This window comes from Elephantulus edwardii, unplaced genomic scaffold, assembly GCF_000299155.1.
Source record: "Elephantulus edwardii isolate Elephantulus edwardi_28Jun2011 unplaced genomic scaffold, EleEdw1.0 scaffold00031, whole genome shotgun sequence".
NCBI lineage: Eukaryota > Metazoa > Chordata > Mammalia > Macroscelidea > Macroscelididae > Elephantulus > Elephantulus edwardii.
This window is the reverse complement of record NW_006399781.1, coordinates 10,902,807-10,918,562: the sequence shown is the minus strand read 5'-3', so window position 1 is coordinate 10,918,562 and position 15,756 is coordinate 10,902,807. Positions and strand designations below refer to the sequence as shown.

Below are 15,756 nucleotides of genomic sequence, written 5' to 3'. Positions count from 1 at the left end.
GCCTTTGCTGATTGGACAATGGCCCCCCGGTGCATAAATTATGTAAAGAAGCCCCCTGACTGGGTGGGGGAAAATGTGCCTTTGTCCAATAGAGACCGGAGTTCGAGGGGCGGCTTAGTTGGATTTGCCCGAAGACAGGGTAAACAAGAGATGATGGACAACCGCGGGAGCGGCTCTGGGCCAATGGGAACAACGCTAGGCTTGGGCTGCGAACCAATGGCAGTTGGCAAAGTGAGGGGGCTGCTGAGGGCCGGCCCAGCGATCCAGCCTGCTTGGCAGCTGCGGCGCAGAGTCCAGTCGCTGGTGCGCGGAGCGGTTCAGTGTCCCCGGAGCGGTTCGGCCCAGCCTTTTGCCTAGGCACCCAGGCCCGGTGCGCGCGTGCGTGAGCGCGCCTGCGCCGCCGGGACCGCTGCTAGGAGAGGAGAGCCGCCGCCTCAGGTGAGGGGGGCGTCGCGGGGGCAGTGGTCACTGGAGTGGGGACACCAGGAGCAGGTCCGAAGGGCCCTGTTGATGAGAGTTCTTGGGTTGGTTCACTGTCCTTTAAGTGGAGTGCACATCAGATGAAGAGTGAGAGTCAAACCGCCCCCCCCCGGACTGATCGCCCCCATCTCCTGTGGCCCTGTCCAGTTTGTCCAGTTCTGTTTCTGTGTGATGGAGGGCTGCTAACGGTTCCGGAGCGCCCTGGGGAGAGCTTTCCGCACGTCGCGGGGGAGGCACGCGGGGCGCGAGGTGCGGGGGCTACGAGGTGGAAGCGCAGAGTTGCGGGTTTACAGTCTCTGGAGATGCGAGAGCCTGGAGGGGACTTGGAGGCTCGCGAGAAGGGACGCCTTGCGGTGGGGAGGAGGGGGTGAGAAGCTGCTAAAGGAGGCTGTTAGCGAGGCGATGCCCCCCCGAGAGTACCGGGAAGGGTTAAGTGACATAGGCATGTGTGCAGCCTGCGGGATTGGGGGTCGGCCAGGAACTTCTGCAGGCCTTGCAAGTTTCAGGTTGTGCAAAGTGGACACCCTTCCCCCCCTTTGACGTTCCTTTCCACCCCCCACCCCACCCCCTAGCCGACTGGACGTCCAACAGCTCGGCGACTCTGCAGAAATTGGGGAGCATCGGAGCTTCGACCTGGAGATGGTGGGGAGAAAATGAGGGGTGTGGGGGTGCGGCACTGTGAGATGCTGGTCGTATTTCCGGAGAGGAGGGGACCCTCTAGGGAGAACTGAGCTCCCTTCTAGGCAATAGGGGCTTTCAGGGAGAGATATTTGGGATTTTTTTTTTTTTTTTTTTTAAATGCTGGGAGGTGGTAGCGCCGGCGCCGCAGCTCGGTTTTATGAATGTGGGTGACTTTATGAATGAAGCAGGTTTCTTTGGTTGGCTTGCTGCTCTCTGCGGCTGATTTCCATCCCCCCCCGCCCCCTTCTCCTTTTTGTGAATGAAGCATTGAGCTTGCTTCTTAAAAGGCTGGGGTGAGGGGCCTGCGTCGGAGACTGGGCGTACGTTGCAAGTGGGGGCGGAGGTGCATGTGAAGGAGTTTTCATGCCTGGAGAAGGCTGGGAATTGGGTGGAAGTGTGTCTTGTTTTGTGAATGGGGCCCTGCTCGAGGGATCCAGTTACAGCTTCTACCTGATGTGGCGGCCGCGGCTCGCTCTCCCATTCATAAAACCAGTCCCGCTGCGCGCCGCGGGGGAGGGGCCGCCATCGCAGCGGCGCCGTGTGCAAGTTTTCCTGGGGGCATCGCAAGGGAGGGGGGGCGCACACGCACAGAGACACACACAAAGGAAGTGGCTTAAACTCCTGGATGAACTCAAGCCTACCCTGCAGGCTTTTTAATTTTTTTAATTGCTCTTTGAACACAATTTTTCTAGCCCTTGAACTCTTAAGAGCTGCTTTGAAAGAGTTTCCATGCCTGCTTATGGCAGTTTCTTTCTTTTTCACTAAAGATGTTTTTGTTCTTCATGATCAAGTATTTTGCAATTTGTTTCATCATGACACTGAAAATTTCTCCCCCACTCCTGTCTTCAATTCACAAGCAGATATTCACAGAATTTTTAAGGCCACTCACTATTTAATACAACAGATTCCTGAAACCTCACTGCCACGGTTGCTGTGATTGGTATACAGGTTTGGTGGCATGTGAAAGAAAGGCGTTATTCTGGACATTTTAGCGCTGTTTGGAGGGCAAGAAAGCAGGACTCTTTTTCTAGGAAGTTATGAACTGAGTGCAAATTCACTTCTCTCTCCCTTTTTCTTTGACTTTGAAAATATCTGGTTACTTAGGCCCAAGTGCTGAGAGGAGCCTGTTCGTAAAGGGTTTCTTTGAATCCAGCACACTTTGGAAAATCCAGCACACTTTGGAAAATTTGATACGTTCTACACTCTGTGTGAAAAACACAATTAAATGGAATTGCCCATTGGAGAAAAGTCGCTCTTAAGATTTATATACAAGTTAAACAAAAATAATTATGTATTGGCAAGAGCTTGGGCTGAATGGAATTAGGGGTTTTTTTTTTCCCCATTTTGTTTACTTAGCTGCATTTTTATTTGAAGAATATAACGCAAGTTTCAGGAACATAGTATTCCTAAGACTATCACTTCAGTTCATTGATCCCAAAATAAAACGGTTCTTCTTTTGACCTTCAACTTCATTTTCTCATCTCAACACTTGGCAATTCTGAAATGATCTCGATATTACTTTTAAAAATCATATCTGGAAATGTTGACTTCATAATAAGAAACAATCTTTTGTTTTTATGCATCTTTTGCTTTTAGTGTGTTTTTTTTTAAACACCTGTGGTAGGGAGGCAGTTAGATTCCATATAGTGTAATCAAGTTTCATTTACCAATTACTTTTCAAAGATACTGTGTACTTTTAGAAGCAGGAGATATCGGATATCTATATGTTGCCATGAACTTTTCTTTTTTTACATTACACCTGTATTTAGAAAAGTTTTTTAAAACAGGGTTATGTGTGAAGATAATTGTGCCTCTGATTGGTATATTTCTGGAATCAAATACAGTATTTTACCATTGACCTACAAAATACTTTTAGAAACACTATGTGTGTCAGATCTTAATTGCCAATCATTTAGAATACTTAAGCCTAGTTTCTTTACTTCCTGGCATTGTTACTGTAAAAAATTTAATTATCTCTTGAAAAAGAACCCAAACACTACAAACTTTGGCAGAGCTGCTAAACAGAGCAAGCTTGAACCTAACTCTTTTAGAATGAAAAGATGCGCTTTGATGCACTTTTAAAAAAAAGCGAGAGAGAGAAAGAAGAGTAGCTGCAAACCTTTCCTTGAGAACTGTCTGATTATTTCCCATTTCCCAGTGTAGCAACAACAGTGAAAATATCTGAACATTTTGCACATGTAGAGATATGCCTCACTGGTTGTTAAGGTTATGTGTCAACTTGTCTGGGTCCTGGTTTTCAGTGGGTTGGCAGCTACTTATTGATGTGATTTGGCAATTTTGTAACGCCCTCCATTTTGTGATCCTGTGTGGTTCTCCTCTTTTTGTACAGTGCTAATTTTCTAATAACAACTTTGTCTGTGGATCCTAACCATGTAGGTAAGTGAGGAATGAATGTGATTGTAACTGATACAGAGAGAGAAGACCTAAGTTCACTGGACATTTGATGCTGTTGTCATTAACCAAGCCTGGTGTTAGTCTGTGAAGCTTATACCTTGAGTAGGCTTAGTACTTCAGACAAGATAGTGTGATTTTGCACGGCCCTAAAAGAGAGCAGTATAAATTGCCTCACCTCTTTTTTAATACCCCTTTCTCAGTTGAAATTTTCCAAATTCATATTACAGGAGGACTCTTTTTCTCCCAGAAACTGCTCAATGCTGAAACCTTTCAGAGTGGTATTAGAGAATTTGAAAGCACCATGGATGGGTTTTATGATCAGCAAGTCCCTTTTATGGTCCCAGGGGTAAGTTTAAATGGCTTTTGGTTTGTTTTGTCCTCCCACTTCAAATATGAGCTACTCTCCTTATTGGTTTAGTGGTATGACCCCTTTTGGACCATTTTATTACACTCAGGTCTTCGTGTTGACTTCTTTCAGAAATCTCCATCAGAGGACTGTAGAGGTCGGCCTGTGATTGACAGGAAGAGGAAGTTTTTGGACACAGATCTGGCTCATGATTCTGAAGGTAGCGAAGCTTTCTTAGCTCACGCGTGACGCCTTCAGATCACCCTGGTGTAAGCCAAATACAGACTCTTCCTCCCTAGCAGAAGAATTTTCCTCATTTTAGTATCTTCTGTTTTTAATTCCAGAGTTGTTTCAAGATCTCAGTCAACTTCAAGAGGCTTGGTTAGCTGAAGGCAAGTTTCTTAGCTGTCCTATTTTCCATATAAAACATTTTTATTGAGCTTTTTTAATAGAACCTCAAGGTCTAAATTTTTTTTTTTTAAATCTCTTTTGCAGCACAAGTTCCTGATGATGAACAGTTTGTCCCAGATTTCCAGTCTGATAACTGTGAGTACCTTTCTGGTAGTGGCACATTTGTTCTCAAATTGTTTGATCTTATGTCATATCCACATTCAGGGTTTTCTTTTCGACGAGGGCCAGCAAACCCTGGAAGATTGGAGGTGCATTTAGTTTTATCAGTAATTCAGAATTCATACTGAGAATGTTTGTTATATTCTATATTGATATTATTTATGAATACTTGCCTTCCATTACTGAGAAGATCATTGAACATAATTAATTCATCCTGTGTTTCTTTTCACCTAGGAGAATGGTACAAGGTTTTAAGCTTTGTTATAAATTAATTGGCATTATGTATCAGATGTTGGACTAAGCATTCATAAATCAGGCATTATGTTATAGCCTGTTTGGTTTTTAAATTAGGTCCTGAATGCAAATCAAGTCCTGAATGCAAATCATGAACCTGACCTTTTTCTTTCTTTTAAAGGTGCAGAAAATAGTTCATGGAAATTTCCAGTTCATTGTGGTGTCACCTAACATGTTGTTGATTTTGTTTCTAAGTTGACAAATGGTGGTCACAGTCAGAGATCCAAATTATTGAGTCTTCTTTTTCATGCAGTTGCTATGACTTTACCACTCAGAGAAGAGTTAAACAACTTTTCTTAAAACCATTATGTGCTCATTTCTTGATATAGTCCAATGTGGTAGAGAGGACAAAACCTGGCTCCTAGGCAGCACTGGCCGGGCCATGGCTGGATTTGCACTGATCTTTCAGGGCTGCCCTCCACAGGTCTGGGAGATTTTATGGTCCAGGCACAGCTATCAAGGACAAAGCTGGCTGATGAAATTTGAGAAGCACAGGGCAGCTCTAGAGAGCATTAGTCACTGGTGAATGAGCAGGTTTAAGAGAGGCCTGGAGAAAATGCTGCCTCTCTTGAGGGTTGCATCATAGAGAAATTCATGTCTCTTAGTCATAGTTTATAATAGCAAGCACCTGAGCCAGCTAAGGATATGATTTCTCATTTTGCACCCAATAAATTCTTCCCAGCTTTGTTTTATCGTGTGTGTGTGTGTGTGTGTGTGTGTGTGTGACAGACAGGGAGAGAGAGCACCACTGGGAGCATTGTTGTCTTTGGGTCTAAATAAAAACTGGGTGTTCTAAACCATTAAGTGAAGAATGAATGGCTGTTCCTGCTAAACATTCTTTAATGACAGGCCTCATCTTGAAGGCATGTTGCCATGAGACTTTAGAAAGGAATAATCGGTAACTCACAGATGCCCGGTTACCTTGGCTTTGTCACAGCTTGCTGTGGAAGTTGTCTATAGGAAAGTAAATGCACATTAATTATTGCCCTTTAATTGTTTTCAAGTTATTGGGAAGCTTGCCATTGAAAAGCTGAGTGAAGACAACCAAACGTGTGTCTCTGTGTGTGTGTGTGTGTGTGTGTGTGTGTGTGTGTGTGTGTGCGCGCGCAAGACAGAGGATTTGTAATCCAACTTTGTTCTGTGTTGACAGTTTGGCCCAGCCTTTCCATTTCTTACTCAGAGCAGCATAAACTGCAGTCTGTCTGTGCAGTGGCTCTCTTGGCAGAGCCTCTTTAAAATGCTTTTCTGACACTTTTGTTTGTTTCTCTGTAGCCCAAAGAGTTAAAAGGGAGGTGAGATGGCTGCATTCAAATTGATCTCATGTGTCCTTTAGAGGAAGATGTCAGCAAACAGGATTTATGCTTGGAGAGAGATTTATCTGTAGAATTAGGGTAATGTGTAGGAATCAATAAGTGCATTTTGGCTCCTTAGAAAGAATTTCTGCTCAGCAAATACAAGGTGCTCTGTTGTTTAATTTTAAAAACAAACTAATAAATCCACTGCCATCTAAGTGATTCTGGATCTTAGCGACCCTATAGGGTGGAGTGGAACTACTATTTCTGAGGCTGTCAATCTTGCCAGAAGCAGATTGCCATGCCTTTCTCCCATGGAGGAGCTGATGGGTCCCCACCTCGGCCTTCCGGTTGGTAGGTCAGCACCTAAACCACTGTGTCACCTTGGGAGAGGTTGTTGCTTACCAAATATGGTGTGCCCTTTATTTTGTATGCTTCTTACTTTAACATCTTAAAACGGAGCTTTCCTCTGTTTTAAGGATAAAACTGAGTGTTCCTCTGTTTTAAGGATAAAACATGGTTGAGTGGCCTGGAAAAAGCCTTTTAATAACAATTTTCTCCTGTGTGACTCGAGCGGAGGAGCTTAGAGGAGGATGGACTGAGGTAGATAGACTCACTTGAGTGCTCAGCAAGAACACACGAGTGGGAGCTGGGTGTCCTTGAGCCCTTGGATTTTGCTGGTGTGTTTGACTGTGGTTCACACTGCCGGTTCACACAGCCGGGGAGCTAAGCAGAGCTGAGGTGGGGCCGCAGACCTCCTCTTCTGTGAGTGTTTCACAGCACTGGGTTGAGATCTACTCTAGTCATCATCTTCGGGAAGAGCAGGATTACTCCAGGGGAGAGAGAGAAACTCATTCAAACTTAATGATGCCTTCTAAGTTGCTTTGAATCGCTGATGCAATAAACTAAAACCCAACTTCCATTTAACAGCTAAAAACAAACCTTTTCCCTAAACTCTTCTGGTTCTGTAATTTCAGTAGCAAGACTGTTTTAAAACAAATGTTCTTCCATCCTTTTGTGGATAATGTCAACCTTTGCTGCTAACTAACAATAATCAATTTGGTTCGTTTTCTTTTCTTTCTTGGGAGGGTGTGTGTGTGTGTGTGTGAGAGAGAGAGAGAGAGAGAGAGAGAGAGAAATGCCAAGTAATGTGAGAAATGAGGTTTTTTCTTCTTTTTTTCTGGAATGGCAGTGAAGATTATAGCTTATCTTTTTTTTAACTTATATGTCAATTTGTAAAGAGATTTTTTTCCCTCTTACAAGCATCTGTCATAGGTATGATTTGAATAAATAAGATGATTGCCCTTATAAATATAGTTAAGGGAGCTCTAGTGACCAAATGGTAAGAAGCTGCACTGCAATCCCAAAGGCACACAGTTCAAATCCACCAACTACTCTACAAGATAAGGATAAGCAATTTCCTGTGATTTACTGCCTCTAAAAACCCACTGGAGAGTCAGCTTTAAGTCAGTCCTGACTCAATGTCACACAACAGCTGTGTGTGTGTGTATTTACCTTATAAGCTCTGGTGGCTTAATGGCAAGAAGCTGCACTGAAATCCCAGAGACATGTGGTTTAAGGCCACCAGGTGCTTAGGAAGAGAAGGATAGGCAGTCTTCTCCTGTGTGATTAACTGCCTATGAAAACCCACCCCAGGGTCAGCTATGGGTTGTTTCCGACTCTACAGTACACAACATCTACCTTACTTCTAGGGAGCTCTGGTGGCCTAGTGATAAGAAGCTGTACTTCAATCCTGAAGGCACATGATTCAAATCCACCAGCTGCTCTGCAGGAGAAGGATGGGCAGTCTCCTCTTGTGTAATTAATTGCCTCAGAAAACCCACCAGACAGGTCAGCTGTGGGTCAGTTCCAACTCAACAGTACACCACAACAGGAACAACACAAGGGCCTTGCTACTGGCTATCTCATTTTCCCCTCTGCTTCATAAATGTAGACTTTAGTAAAGTATCCCTTACCTGGAAACTTTGAGGGTACGTTTAAAGGATGAAGAGGTCTAGCCTGTCTAGTCATAAGGATGCATATTGGCATGGCACATGATGTGTCAGGGTGCTAACTGGAAGATTGGCAGTTCAGATCTGATAGCTTCTCAGAGGAGAAAGGTGGACAACCTCCTCCCATAAAGGTTCTCAGCTTAGGAAACCCAGCAGGTCACTGTGGGTCGGAGTCTACGTGATGGCCGTGGCTGGGATGATAGAGCATGGGTGTCACCATTGTCCTTGCTTATCCTTTGGTCTGGAGATGGAACCCTGGAGAGGCCAGAATATTTGAACTGAAAATCTCTTTTAAAGAAGTCTTATCTTCTTATTTTACGAGGGATAATAGAAAGCCCACAAAGGTGGGAGGGTTTGGGCTAAGAGGGGAAATGTTAAGTGAAATGAGAAAAATTGGGGGGAAAATATATAAAAATATTTTTATATAAAAAATTATATATTTTTATATAACAATTTTAATATATAATCTATAATATGTATTCTATATAATATAAATGTAATAATTTTATATAATATAATCTATAGTATGCATTATAGATAATATAAATGTAATCATTTTTATATAATATTTATATATATGTATATACACACACATACACACACACACACTCACTTTCTATATCTCCTTAAAGAGGCTCTCATGTAGCTGCAGAGACAGGAGTGACTGGCATTTCAAGGCATCCGGTGCTCTCCCAGGAAGCCCTGGTGGCCTAGTGATAAGAACCTGCTCTGTGATCCCAAAGGCACATGGTTCACATCCACCAGATGCTCTTCAGGAGGAAGATGGACAATCTCCCCCAGTGTGACTTATTGCCTCAGAAAACCCACTGGAGGGTCAGCTATGACTTGGTTCTGACTCGATGGCACACAACAGCCGTGCTCTCCTTATTATTTCAAGTATAAGACCTCTGCCTCTTCCTTCTATGATCCTGAGGAAATTATTAAGCCACCTGGTACTTTGAATTTTTTCACCATGTAAGAAAGACAAAAAAAGCAGAAAAATTATGAAAATGGATATATTTCATAGAAAACATCAATGTGTAGTTAGATAAAACTGTATATAGTATATATATAATTACTATGTATTATATATATTTGCGTGGTTATGGGTACCCATGGTGGACAGTGTTTGCTGGAGCTTCCCAACTAAAATAAGCCTGGAAGCAGGAGCGGCACCCACTTTCGAAATGGCTTGCCTCCGGAAACTCTATATACAAACAGTGCTCAGGCCTTTCGTTCATAGGGTCGCTATGAGTCGTCTACAACTCGACAGCACCTAACAACAACATACATATTTGTGACTGTAATTGTATATGTAGCTAATTATGGTATATTCACAGATAGAGTTACCAAAACAGGGACTCAGGGTCAGTACAGAGATATATGTACATCTTTAGGGTCGCTATAAGTCGCAAAGGACTCAATGGCACATAACAACAACAACAGTATATTTTCACAGAATTAACTACAAATCAAGGCCCTGATTAAAATTGGAACTAAGACTTGGAGAGAAAAAGGTATTAAATTTCATTTTTCTGAACTGAATACTTGAGGGTACTGTTAGATGTTAGCATAGATAAATAGGCTATAAAATACAGTTTTTTGCTCTTTTTTTTCTCCCCCTTTAGCCCTAATTTGTTTTAGTTGTGATTTGTGAATGCTTACCTCTCAGCCTCTTGAATAAATGAGATATTTTATGCTGAGAAGGCATGATAAAAATCCTATTTTTAAAATCATGGCTTCTATCCAAACAAAATTTAGTGAATGGTTTTACAACCCAAATGTCCCCATTTTCCCCTTGAAGTGCTCTTTTTAGATCTGTGTTTCAAAAGGAGAGGAAGGACATGTAATTTCCTAAGGACTGGCTAATTAACTGATAGAATCAGTTTTCATGGAAATACCTTGCCATACATGGCTGGGAAAACAAGATGAAGTCTTACAGCAGCCCTTAAACCTACAATACATGGGTCAGAATCCAGTGGCAGTATGAGATTATCCAGTTAGATTTTATTTTCTTGTTTTAATAATATATGTAGTTTACATAGCAGAGGCTACCCTTTCGTTCTGGAGCATCATTTTGGTCTCATACCGGTGTAGTGTATCCCCACATTTACTTGTCCATGGTTTTGAGGCAGTCTCTGAAAGGCCTCCCTAAGGTCGTTTTGTTTTGAGGAAGTTACAAAGAAAACCATAGGCCCTTTAAGAGTCAAGGATATCAGTAAATTGTCCTTTTAAAGAGCTGTAATTTTGAAGGTTAGAGGAGATGAGGAAGAAAGAGAAGGATGTTGAAGAAAGGCACGAGGAAACGGGGGAAGGGGAATTTAACCTTTTAAAGCTACTTACCATTGAGAGGGTGGCTAGACAACTTGAAACCCTTCCTGCTTTGAAAGTATCCGGGATCCTTGTAACCAAGACTTCAGAGACCCCAAAATCTAGAATGACAATTTGACTTAATAACCATGTGCTTAACAAAAATTTATTTCTGTGTAACTTTAAATCAGGAGCCTTGGTGATATAGTCATTAAGCATTGGACTACTAACTGAAAAGTTAATGGTTCTAATCTACCAGCAGCTACCCTGGGAGGAAGGCAAGGTGGTTAGCTTCTGCAGTCTGACCAACTCTGTGAGGTGGAATCTGCAATGGGTTTGGCTTTATGTTTGCTTTTTTATTTTCATTTGCTGGGTATACTTAAAACAATGTTGTGGGGGTTTTTTCCCTCTTATCATTAGAATCTCTTTACTCTTGGCCCCCTGCTGAAACCGCACCCCCCCCAGCCCCAGCCTTGCCAGTCCTTTAAATTTGTTAAGAGGGACTTGTGATGGAGAATCATACATCTGTGGTTGCCAGGCAGATCCGTTACATAGGTGCCAGAAGTAACAAAATTCTGGCAGCTATCAAAAAATTACCATTTTCTCCCTGTTCTTCATGGTCCTTCATTTTAACAAGTTTCAAGAGATGAGGAGCATGATAAAGCCAAGAATTTGTACTGTCTGCCATTCCTACCAGCAAGGAGTATCATTGTTTGAATTTCAGTTTTAGAAACAATTACAGATAGGGAGTTGGTGTGTCATTCTCTGCTGAGCGGCGGCTCCTTGGGTTTTAATGGTGAGGAAGTACATCCAGGCTCAGAGGCTTGACAGCCCCCTCGCGGGCGTATGGCTGCCCTTGAGGCAATCGGGCCCCATCTGTGCCCTGGCACACAGCGCTTCTCCACTTGGAATCCAAGGAGCTCAGTCTTGTCATGTTGCAGCTCCCAGCTCTTGGACAAATGCCAGGCGTGCTGATGCCAGTACCGGATTAGGTTGCTTTTTTAAAAATTCATTTTGTGAACTCATCAAGCTCATTTAACAGAGGCTTTGGTTGTCAGTTCCTCATTGTCCTATTCTTTTAAGAGGCTCTGCTTAAAAGAAGGACAAGATACGGTACTAGGTCTTGTGTGCATCAAGGGTGGGTGTGGGGGAGGGTGTAAAATGTAACCATAATGTATGTGCTGCTTTGGTCCTGGCCAGTAAGTGACAGTTAGTTCAGAAAGAAGAACCCCCACATAAAAGGGTTCTCCTTAGCAATAAAGGAGGCTCCCCTGCATTGAAAGGAGGGCGCATCTAGGAGACATCTATTTACAGCAGAGGATGCCAGATTCCAGGGAGTAGGATAAGATCTGGCTGAGGAAAGGCTAGGAATTCAAGGCCTGCTCAGCAGAGCAGCATCAAATGAGGATGTTGTGGTCACAAAGACAGATATTTCCCTGTGGCACCATGTCGGGTCACTGCAACTGTGGGAGTGGGGGTGGGGCATGGAAGTAAACAGAAGACATTGAAAACATCCAGATGTGTTTGATGTTGGAGGGAGCCTAGATTTGCTTTTTCATAGAGTAGTTATGCGTCTCTTTGAAATGAAGCTTCATTTTCACACCAACTTTAACCTCCTTCAGGGTGACAGTTGTGTGCCATGGAGTCGGAATCGACTCATAACTGACCCTCCAGTGGGTTTTCACAGGCGGTACATACGGATGGGAGGAAACTGCCCCTCGTCTCTGGAGGAGCAAGGTGGTGGATTCAAACCACGTGCCTTTGGGATTGCAGCTCCGCTTCTTGCCACCAGAATTCCCTCTCAGGCTGATTACTGAAGCTTTTAAGAAAAGGGGTGGGGGTGGGCAGGGAGGTCACCGAGCCACCAAACCAGTTGTTACATTTGTATTTTGCTATGTCCTTTCCCATAGATTTCACTTACTCCTCTTAGATCCCCATGTTCCTTATTAGAAACCTTTCAGGCCAGTTCAGAAGCCAGGAAGAGACTCTAAACACTGATTCTAATAGGTAACTCACCTCCTCCTCCACTTCAGCCAAGAACATAGTAGTGCCTCCAGAGACCCTCCCCGGCAGGAAGGGAGCCAGGTGGCTCCTGCTAGAACTCGTGGTGATGAATTGGAGAAGCCAGGAGGCTGGCTTCCAAAGAGGGCCGTCCAGTAATGCAAACCGGCTCACACCCAGGCAAGGAAAAATACCCCCGTAGTCTCTCTTGGTTGTAACAGATTCTGAGCCCAGCAGCAGGAGAAAGTTTTTCTTTGCCTTTCTCCTTTTGCCAGAGGGCACTTCCGGACGTCACTTCTAGCTGACTCGCACACCCTTGCAGATTTCAGCAAGAGTCTTGGTCAGTTGAATCCTAGAGAGGGCGCAGAGCAGGCCGGCGCCCCTGCAGAGTCTGAATTTCTTACATAAACACAACGCGCTGGGCGAGCAAGCATCCCTGTGGTGACAGCTGCACTCTGGTACGTCTGCCCAGAGAACTGAGCGGTAGATTTCCCCCTCTTGCCTGAATGGAGCATTCCAAATTGGTTGTGAATGGAGGGCGGGGCGCGCTTACAGACTTTTTCAATGAATAACCAGACCCCATTGTGCAGCCTGTGGAAAAACAACTAACTCAGAACAACACAGGGACTGTTAGAAACATGCCTGTGATTGGCAGCTTGGAAAAAAGCCTCCAGAATTAGTTTCCTTTGGCTTCCCTGCTGCTCCCTGTCCTCCAAGCCTGAGCTTAATGGGGTTTGAGTTTTTCTTTCAAGTGCTGATTTTAACCCCCCAACTGCCAGGCTAATGACCTGCTACTGACGGCTGAGACCAGCAGCAAGGTCTGCCTTCTTTTTCTTTGTCTCCCTTTTTAAACTGTAGCTGTCTAAAGGGAATGATAATAGAAAAGGGGAGGTTTAGCTTCCCCTGGAGGGAGAGGTGTTGGGACTTGATCTGAAGAGAGTCGTCTTTTATCTCCTGCTTCCGGCAGGGCTGTGGCCCGAGCTCCCCTGCAGACCCTTGCTTCTCCCTTGCTCTGACCTCCAGTCTTCACACTATGCCTAATGAACTCAGGGTTTGCCTAATCACAGTCCAGGTAGTACTTGTTTGCCTAATCACAGTCCCAGGTAGTCCTGGGAGTGACAAAGCTATCATTTCCCTCCTCGGCCTTCTGTCCCCCATTTCATCATTCCAACGTGGTCGGATAATTGCCATTTTAAAAATGGCACCTCTCAATCTGGCACTTGGCAATGAGGAGCCTCATGATGGCTGCAGTCCTTCCACAGCACACTGAGCAAATATTTTCCCTTAAATGGCAATCCTAGAAGCACCAGAAAGTACATATCCTGGAAGCAACCCCTAAACCAGAGTGACCTCCACCATAGGAGAAGGCTCAGCCCTGGGGGTTCACCTGATGCAGTAACACCAACCCTACACATTCTCCACCCCACAGACAGTTCACAGGCACACCTCCCCAGTGGTACATGAGTGAGACCAGGGCTCCGTGTGATTAAGTATTAAAAAAAAAAAAAAAAAAAGACAATCGCTTTCTAATAGAAACTCACAAAAGCAAAAACCTACTTGTTAAGACTCTAGAGTTTCTTTTCTTGTGATTTTGAAGAGCTCTTAGTTTCTCTTCCTCATCCTCATAACTCGTGGGTTGCATCTGTGTTTTACCAGAGGATTTTCTCCTGGAATAATTTTCCTTGCTGTAAATGTGTCTTGAGCAAGAATGCCTTCCATATCCCTATTTTTAATTTATTTATTTATTTTAAAACCACCCAGGCCTGGGCAAATTGTCCTTTTGTGAGTGAGTTTGAAAACTCTCAGGAGGTAACCCTAGATATCGGCTGTGTAAGAGGATGCTGATATTTGTGCATCTCCAGAGGGGCTGAGGAGGGCTTAAGCTTACATAAACACTTTTCAGCTGAGTGCCTGGAAATGCTTTGTAATTGCCTGAAAGGGCACTTAATGAGGGTCTTTTCGACTTTTCCCAAAGAAAAGGTAGAATAGGAAAGGGAGGCATGGCTCTTCCACATGACCACCCAGAGTAAAGACCAGATCCCAGAATGCCTGCTCCAAGTTTCCTAATCTGAATTTTAATAGAGAATAATTTAGTGGTGATAACTTCACTGTGTTGAAAGATACCTTGAGTCGGAAAATTTCTGCCCCTCTCCCACTCCCGTTTCCTCCTTTTCTTGCTCTCCCAACCGTAGAATCTTATTTCTAGAGCAATAAGGAGAAGACAGCATGCATTTTGATGAGTAAAAAACTTAGTTTCTGCTTCATCATTTTCTTTCCTGTTGAAACAGGAAGCAAATTATTTCTCTTAGGCCCTCATTGTCTCCAAAAACAGACTCGTAACTCATCGCCTTTGAGTCGGAACCAACTCACAGCTGACCCTACAGTGGGTTTTGGGGTGGCTGTTTCTCATGTGGAAGGAGGGACCATCTTTCTCTCGTAGATTCGAATCACTGGAAGCACTGACCTTGGCTTGGCAGGACAACTCCCTACAGACTACCTCACTGAAAACAGAAAGCCCCTCTTAGATGTGTCTTTATGTCACCTTGAGCCATGCTACCCTGCTGTGCACACAGTGACCAGCTGTAAGTTGGTAAATGAATTGCGCCCACCGCTACATTTTCTAAGAATAGCCTCCAACGCCAGCCACTTACTTATAGGGAACCGTCGAGTAGGAATAGACTCATAACTGACCCTCCAGTGGGTTTTCAGAGGCAGCCAATCACATGGGAGGAGATTGCCCATCTTTGTCCCTTGAAGCAGCTGGTGGATTCGATCCACATGACTCTGGGATGGCAGCACAGTTCCTTCCCCATAGATCACCAGAGCTCCCTGACAGATAGGGATATAAGTCAGAAAAGAGTCTTAAAATTGGAATTCTAAGAGAGTCCTCGGTATGACCTCAGAGATAAACAACAAAAGTAGTTGGGGCTGTTTCTCATTTTCTGTTTCCCCATTTAAACACACGCACTAGCCAAGTCTTCCCAGGCTGCATTTAGACTTTAGACATAGCTAATGCTATGTTTCCCAGTGAGACTGCATGTACTCGAGAACGAGTCACAGTTTAAGCGCCCTGACGCACTTGCTGAGTGTCTGCTTTTAGGAGAAGTTGGGACTATAGATAGAAGAGAAGGGTTCTGGAGAGAGAAGCCAGTTTCCCTGGGGTTTGGATTTTTCTTCTGTCAGATTTTCAGCACGAATTTTAAGTTTGAAGTTGAAGATAGGATTTCAGCACAGTGGGGGTGGGGGGGATCTTATTTCAAAGATCTTAACACTCCACTTTAGATGAGACGTCTATAAATTGAGAGTTAAGCACGAGAGGGTTGCTAAAGTATGAGGTATAGCTTTGCATTTTGTT

General features: G+C 44.0%; 1 protein-coding gene across 2 annotated transcripts in view; it reads left to right on the top strand.

Moving 5' to 3' along the window:
- The first annotated feature begins 265 nt into the window (after window positions 1–265).
- Window positions 266–15,756, top strand: part of ETV5 (ets variant 5) — a 74,033-nt gene continuing 58,542 nt past the window's right edge. The window contains exons 1-5 of one of the 2 annotated variants that reach the window (XM_006884098.1): window positions 266–438; window positions 3,804–3,922; window positions 4,055–4,142; window positions 4,267–4,314; window positions 4,418–4,468. In XM_006884098.1, the coding sequence (XP_006884160.1) occupies window positions 3,878–3,922; window positions 4,055–4,142; window positions 4,267–4,314; window positions 4,418–4,468 (232 nt within the window). In that variant the 5' untranslated portion in view covers window positions 266–438; window positions 3,804–3,877. Of the gene's footprint in view, window positions 439–839; window positions 923–3,803; window positions 3,923–4,054; window positions 4,143–4,266; window positions 4,315–4,417; window positions 4,469–15,756 lie in introns of those variants that run through there. The other variant, XM_006884097.1, reaches the window with a different exon arrangement.